A 7911-nucleotide genomic window follows, 5' to 3' on the forward strand; every position below is an offset into this window, starting at 1 on the left:
CAGTGTATTACCTCACTCTCTCACTCACACACACACACACACACACACAATAAAACATTGTAATCGTACACCTAAAACACTCAATCCTGTTTTGGAGCGTGCCAGGTTTCGTTGAGTGCTGAACCACCTCCCGTGTGGTGATTTACCTCCATCTGTATGAAAGATGTTCCATCAGCTTTGCCATGAGCGAATAATCTGTTGCCTTGATTCATTTTCGCTTCTCTGCCCTCTCTTCCTCTCTTACCCTTTCCCCTCTGTTTTCCATTGACATTTTACTCCCCTTGTTATTCATGCTAGATGTTCTTATCGACATATATTTCTGTGTTCCTTTTTTATCTTGAAAGCATCTCTCTCCAGTTTTTATTTCCAATTTTCCAACCATATTTTGATTTCTGCCCAAAAAACTGGTGACATGCTACATTGCTAAACTCGTACTAACAAATCTATACTGTGTGTTAAATATGTATTATCTTCTCATTCCTCTGCAGAACTCTCGTTACCAAACCTACCAGCGGATGTGGAACTACATGAACTCTAAGCAGCCCAGTGTGTTTGTGAAAAGCACAGAGGAGGGCATTGCCCGTGTGCTCAATTCCAAGTACGCCTTCCTGCTGGAGAGCACCATGAATGAGTACCACCGTGGCCTCAACTGTAATCTCACACAGATAGGAGGCCTGCTGGACACTAAGGGCTATGGCATCGGCATGCCACTGGGTAATTAAACTCATTTACAACCACACCCCCTCGCCTAAAAGCGAAACACACAAAAACAGTCCTCGTAGCTGGTAATCAGACAAAGAGCCAGATAAAACACAAACACATAAGGCACCAGACATTGTGTATACAAACTACACGGTGCTTAAAACTGCAGTGCATAACTTAAAAAGCAAAAAACAAATTGTCAAATGGATTCACACAAATGCTGATTAAGCCTATCAGCTCCACACGACTCTCTCTGTGTTACTTAGTATAGCAGTGTTTCGATCTTATATCCCGAGCAACATCCTGTGCTGCACACAGGAAGTGCTTTTATTCTATGTCAACACAGATGGAGGCAGCTGCAACATTGCGTTGGTAAAGGAAGACAACTGCAAACTACGTACATGTGAATTAGTAGCACAATCCTCAGGAGACTCAAAGCTTGTCCAAGGCACAGGAAGTCCTGGGTAGAGAACCTGAGAGCTCAGCCTGTGGTGTGGGGATGCAGAAAGACCATGTTTTACTGAGGAACCTTACTATGAAGGGATCATCAAAATGTTGAATTCATTCTAAAAAAAAAAGAGCATAAAATGGTTTTGATATGTCACCATCTGTTGTGTCATGTTAGGAGCCGAGCAGCAGCATTTTGACCAGTTTGTTAACATTATAAAAATGATTTATCAAGGCAGGTAAATGGGAACTGCCGTTGTCCTTGGTACAATGACCACACTGAAATGACATGACCACAAAATGAGTTGATATAAAACTGTCCAGAAATAATCATCACAATAAGATTTATTATGAGTCATAATTAGATTAAGTTGTTCATTAACAATTAATTTCTATTATACCGGTGAAGTAATGTTATCTACTCATTGAAATCATTCACTTTAAAAAAGCAATCATCGTGTCATTTAAGAAAAATACTATGTTGTCTGGTAAAAACAAAACAAATGGAAAAGAGTTTAGAAAACAAAATTGAAATATGATCATGAATTCACGGCTCTTCCAGAAGGTCTATAAAAAGGTTTTGATAAAGATGGTATCGATTTAGTCAGGGTCAAATTTTACAAGCTGGACATTTCAAATGATAAAAACCCATTTGTCAAACACTCAATCACCTACTGTCTTTTTGCCTGAAGGTCCAACTCAGGGACTGGCCTCATCAAGCGTTTAAAGGTCATAGAAGGTCACAAATATAGCTGTCATGGCATTGATTAGACCTTTGACATAGTAGGAACACTTTTAAATCAACACACAGCTTTTACTACTATGAATCTACTATGAAGTAGCACAACACTGTTGTTGTTTTAGTTCCAAACACTGCTGCAGTATTTTATTGTAGCCTCTTGGATGATGTCAAAAGAAAGTCACAGTAGGAAGTTGTAATTTCAAAGCAGGAACATATTCAATAATGTATGGTTGTCTTAGCTGCACATCCAGTACTCGAAGAAACATCGGCAGAAAAATAGTTGTGATGTCAGTTGAGTTTAAACAGAGATCAGAAACATTATCTTGCAGCAGTTCCAAGTCTTCTGAAACTCGCAGCCACACAACTGAACTGTGTTTAATCAAAGAGTGTGTGTTTTTCTTTGTATTGCATTGTTTCATCTGAAGGCTACGGAGATAAACACAAGGTGGAAAGTACATTTTGGATACGAAAGTGTGTAATTGTTTAGCACAATTAAGATTTTTCTCTTTCTCACATTGCTTCTCTCGAGGAGTTCCTGACCCTTTGAACACAAACTGAATTAATTAAATCATGAACTTTCAGAAACATTCTGTCCTGAACACCAGCACAGCAGCTCGCCTTCAAATGTCCTTGGTGTAGCAGTAGACACGGACACTGCAACAGACAGGGAGTCGTACTGCATGTAATTGAAGAGACAGAGGACACATGATACCCACTTCTTTTTTCTTTTTTTTTTATGTGAAAGAGGAATCATTTGAGTACAGAGCCAGGGATCACACAAACATGATTTCCATGCCTCTAATGATCAAGTCCACTGGGGTTAAAAATGTAGCCTATAGATGACATGTAACACTACTTTAGCTGTGTGCACATTTCTCTATCAGCACTAATATAGACAATATTCACAGCACAGCTCCAGTGTCTTGGACCCAATGAATGCCACAAATTACCCTTGCTATTGTGATCTTGGCAAGGCGTCACAAAGCTGAATGAAAGTGACCCCAAAGACACAACGGGGACACACGACTGATTAAACTTGCTCAGCGTGCATGAGTACTGACAAAAAAACAACCCACCCACAGCCATTAGCTTACACAAGCTTTGAACTAATGTGACCCTAACCCTAACTGCTAAGAAAATGCATAACATTGTCAACAGCTAATCAGCTAAAAGTTAACGCTGCGGTGCATCACTTTTAGAGATATTTCTTGTTGTTAATGTTATTATTCAGCCTCTGTCAAGCAATACTATCTAGGGAGTGTTTGTGTGTATACAGTGGCGGTGCAGGGGCGGGCGTTTATCCTTTTTTCAGTCATTGTGCAACCTGTTTGCAGTTGAATCGCAATGTTGTTGTTGTTGCCGCCGCCTCCGTCTGTCATGACATAAAACAAACCCGCGTGTGGAGCGCAGAAATCTCCCCGGAGCGACATGAGTGAATCTAAATACCGTCGCAGTCATTCCCGCTGTAGCTGGAACTCATGAAACCCGACGTAAAACACTGTTTACCAATCAGGTTATTTATGCATCGAGCTGCTTTTATGGATCTCCAAGCATATTGTTCCTCATTTATTGAAGCCTCGGTGTTGGTCCAAGAACATGGTTTCCTCTCTATATTTTATGCTGGAGAGGACATGATGTGCTAACATGTATCTGTGGCTGGAAAACCACAACCAAGAACACTTCCTTTTTCTTTTTTCTTGCTTGTTCTCAGACATATCTGTACATAGTAAATAGCGGCTGTATTACAGCTGAACATCTTGCATGTATACATATAACCTTTAAGCTCAAAAGCGAGACTCATGTTATCTTAAAATAGTCAAGGACACAGTCATTATTCCAGGAGCTATTTACAGTGTGTAGTGAAGGAGTAGGTCACCTATAGCCCCAGTGACCTCTCTGAGGAGCAGAATGGGTATTAAGTCTACTGCAGTAGTAAACGCTATATGCCTAAATTGTGGTGCGAGCATGATTTAACACGGAGCAGGGAGTTTCACCATGAATGATGATGATTATTTTGGTTCTAAAACTTTAAACCTCATCGAGACAAAGGATAATAACTCGTTAACTGAGAGAGGAAACACCTGCATGAGATCCATTAAGCTTAATAGGCACATGAAGTAGACACAAAGCCAGACTAGCTGTTCCCCCCTGGCTCCAGTCACTGCACAGCAGCTGTGATGAAATTCACTTGGAGGGCATTAGATTCAAATGTTGAGTTCAGGCTCTGTATTTTGATGAGGGGAAAATGATTGAGGTGGTTTATCGTGGTGGGAAGTGATTTATAGTTTATTCATCATGAACAGCTAGAACACTTTTTTTTTTTATTGGATTTTGTCCCCCATGCTTTTTTAACAGTCTTGATTTGGGGTGTGAGGCTTTCCCATGAAAGAACCCTTCAGCGGTGTGTATTTGGAGAAACGGCATCACCTTTATTCTACTGCACAACACTGTCAGTATTTTCAGGTCCCTTAAGGACATGTTTGCTGTGGCATAACTAAGGAAAATATATTTACAGTTTATGGTGAATTGACCTTTTAAATCTCCTCAGTCTGTTCTGCTGTATCAAGTTCATAACATGCTTGTTATTCTGAGTGAGCAGCGGCAGCTGTTGCACTGGGCTTTAGCAGGATGTATTCTCACTCTTTATCTCTCTCTAATCCTCTCTTTATTCTCACCATAACATCATTCGTCGACATCTCTAGGCCGCAACTGCAATTTATACTCTACGGTTCTTTCCCCTCGCCCTTTTTTACATTTGCTCTCATTTCATGTCTTTTTGGGAAATACTCCCTCTCTTCTTGTCTGGGCACCTTTTCCATTCTCCACCGCTCGCTCTTATCCTTGCTTTTCCTGTCGTTTGCCAGGGTCTCCATTCAGAGATGAGATCACGCTGGCCATCCTCCAGCTGCAGGAGAATAACAGGCTGGAGATACTGAAGAGGAGGTGGTGGGAGGGAGGCCAGTGTCCCAAAGAGGAGGACCACCGTGCCAAGGGTCAGTTGTCCGCAGCTGTTTGTCTCCACTCTCTTCTTCTCTCTAATGTTCCAAGTAATAGTCTCCTCAGTCTCTGCTACAGCCCCGCTAATGGATAATGCCTAACTTAATGTCCTTGTGAAGGATGCTTAGCACGATCTACTCTCCCAAACGTCTCCTGTTTGTCTCAGGTGTTGTGTAATGGGACTTATATTAGAGTGAGCGTGTGTGTTCAGTGTGTGTGTGTGTGTGTGTGTGTGTGAGTGAGCATCACAAGTGTGTGCCTGCGTGGAAGGAAGGCTAAGACAGTGAAAATGCCCCGGAATTTATGACACTGCTGTCAGATGAAAATCTCTGCTAAATATGGTTTCAATCACTTTGAACAAAGTACTACCATAGACTGTATACAAATGGAACTTGTCTGGGTTGAATAGTGAAGCAGGGGAAGTAGTGCAGAAGCAGCAACTCCCAGTGGAAAACAAATGTTTGAATGGAAGTCTATGGGGATTTATAACGTCAGTAATCATTTACCTTATGACTTAATGGTTTCAATCACTAATTCAATTTACAAAATTATTTTACAAATAGTTTTGTTAATTATTTTCCCATTTAGAAATACATAGGCGAGATCATATGAGACGAGTGTGACTGTCAGCTGGTATCGTCTAGTATTAGCCCGCTTGCACTTGACGTTTCAAAAACCTGTCACTCAAACTGTGAGTCTTGACGCTTCACAGCAGGAGTTTGTTTTGCGACCAGAAGACTGTGTTTATTTTTTAATATACACTCTGTGAGTGCTGTTTTTCAGCCTCGTTGAGCTTTATCTGTACAATCTCACGCCGTGCAGTGATTCGGCTCCTCACTCAGCCACTTCATCATGGGTCAACGTGAAGACAGCTCCTGCTATTTTTGGAAATACACATATTTGCTCTTCTTGCGGAGAGTTTGATTAGATGGGACGTGGCTATCAGCAGCATGTTATATCCATTTCATTTTAATTTACACACAAACCAAAATGGGAAGCTAATTGTGTTACATTTGGACAGAGCTTGTACATTTGGACAGAAAGTGTTTCCAGCTGCTGCCTGTAACTTTGTAATTATTGATCTTCTCATCCCACTCTTGGCAAGAATTTGACATCTTCCTAAAATGCTGAGCCCCCTTTTTTAACAGTTTCTCCCGTGCCAGTTTTTACAGCCTGTTAAATGCTCCCCATGACCAATGAATGGACATTGACATCTAAAAATGCTCTTTTTTAGAAGTCTTGATGCATCTTTGCTCCTCTGGCTCACCTTTAGGGCTGGGTATGGAGAACATTGGCGGCATCTTTGTGGTGCTGATCTGTGGTCTCATTATTGCCGTGTTTGTCGCCATTATGGAGTTTGTGTGGTCAACGCGTCGCTCAACGGAGACCGATGAGGTATGCCCCCATACCTGCCCTCGCCGACACCACAGACACACCCCAGTAGGTTCCCATGGCATCCCGCCAACCCTTTTGATTATGTGGGTTTGTGTGTGTGTGTATGTGAGCGTGGGTCGATTTTTATTTTTCAGCTTTTGCCTCCACTGTGTGTGTGTAGTTTGATTTGAGTGTTATGTGCATGTGAGATGAGTGGAATGTTGAAGTATATGGCGCTGAAATGCTGTCGTGTCCAAAAAAAACAACCCAGATGAAGCTAACAGAGAATTTTGATTGCACGTTGCATGTGTGGCCTGTTTTGAAGTCATCGTGCCTTCTAGTGTTTGGTGTATGTACAGTGTGGCAGTAACGTAATGTCGGTGAGCTAAACTTGATGGTACGAATAAGCAATATTGAGAAATGGCAATATTTGCTTGCATAAAGATGTAGTGTGATCTTTTCCCTGGCATTAAATGTCATGATGTATCTTCTTTTACATGCCTCACATGTACGCTGGTATTCTTCGTTTCCATTCTTGGATTTCGTCCTCCCATCTCACTGTGTGTCTCCCTCCCTTGCTCTCTCTCTCTCTCTCTCTCTCCCTCTCTCAAACACACACACCTGTAATTCGGGTCATCAGTGTCTGTTCTCCAATAACGAATACTGTTTCTGTTTATGTGAGCACATGACTTTTTTATTATGATTTCAGTGAGAATGTTTTTTTTCGTCTGTCGTGGACATGTTGATGTATTTTGTTCATCATGTGTGAAAATAACAGTAGTCATGTTGTTGGAATGATGATGAAGAATTCTGGGTGTGAGAGTGTGCTTTTATACGTGAGTGTGCCGTTGTGTAATAGCACAAGGCCCGGCTGAGTGTTCATAGTGCATAGTGTCATAATGAAGTGCCCATAAACTAAACAACATTTTGGTGTTTTGTGTGTTTGGATTGTAATAACTCTCTCTGCTCCTTGGATATTCTCCCATCTCTACCCATCTCCACATCCTTCCCCGTCACCTCCTCATTTTTGTTTTCAAAAATTCCTCCATTTGTTGATCTTTGTGCCTTTGCTTCTCCCTTCTCCCTTTGTTTTGTCATGCCTTATTGTTTCTCTTTTTTCTGCCTCTTTTTACTTTTTTTTCTTTTTTGTTTATTGTTCTTTTTTTTTTATCCTCCTCCTCTCTCCCATTTATGTACTGCCTTACCAACGTCTTGTTCTGCTGCCTGCCTACTTTGTGTCTGTGGCGTCCCTCCTTTGCCTCCCTCCCTTCCCCTTTGTCTTTCCTTCTTTCCTCCTCCTCCCCTTTCTCCTCTAGGTGTCTGTCTGTCAGGAAATGATCACAGAGTTCCGAAACGCCGTCTCTTGTAAGAAGAGCTCTCGTATGCGCCGCCGTCGGCCCCTCAGCAGCTCCGCAGCCCTGCGCCACCCCGCCCGCATAGCTCTGGGGGCTCCTCGGCCCCTGCGCCTGGTTCGAGAGATGCGTCTCAGCAACGGCAAGCTCTACAGTGGCGCTGGCCCCCTGACAGGTGGTGCAGGAGGTGGTGGAGCAGGAGGGACGGGGCCTCCAGATTTGGGCCCTGGACCACAGCGAATCCTGGATGATCCTCTGGGAGCCAACACCACCCCTCCTCCACCAGCACCCACCCCA

General features: G+C 42.4%; 1 protein-coding gene across 1 annotated transcript in view; it reads left to right on the top strand.

Moving 5' to 3' along the window:
- Positions 1-7908, top strand: part of grik5 (glutamate receptor, ionotropic, kainate 5) — a gene marked incomplete at its 3' end in the record, with an annotated part of 96392 nt that extends 88484 nt beyond the window's left edge. Inside the window, exons 19-22 of the mRNA XM_058647789.1 lie at positions 489-714; positions 4756-4884; positions 6162-6283; positions 7579-7908. Of these exons, the coding sequence (XP_058503772.1) occupies positions 489-714; positions 4756-4884; positions 6162-6283; positions 7579-7908 (807 nt within the window). The remainder of the gene's footprint in view (positions 1-488; positions 715-4755; positions 4885-6161; positions 6284-7578) is intronic.
- Between the last annotated feature and the right edge of the window lie 3 nt (positions 7909-7911).

Source organism: Solea solea, chromosome 13 (assembly GCF_958295425.1).
Source record: "Solea solea chromosome 13, fSolSol10.1, whole genome shotgun sequence".
NCBI lineage: Eukaryota > Metazoa > Chordata > Actinopteri > Pleuronectiformes > Soleidae > Solea > Solea solea.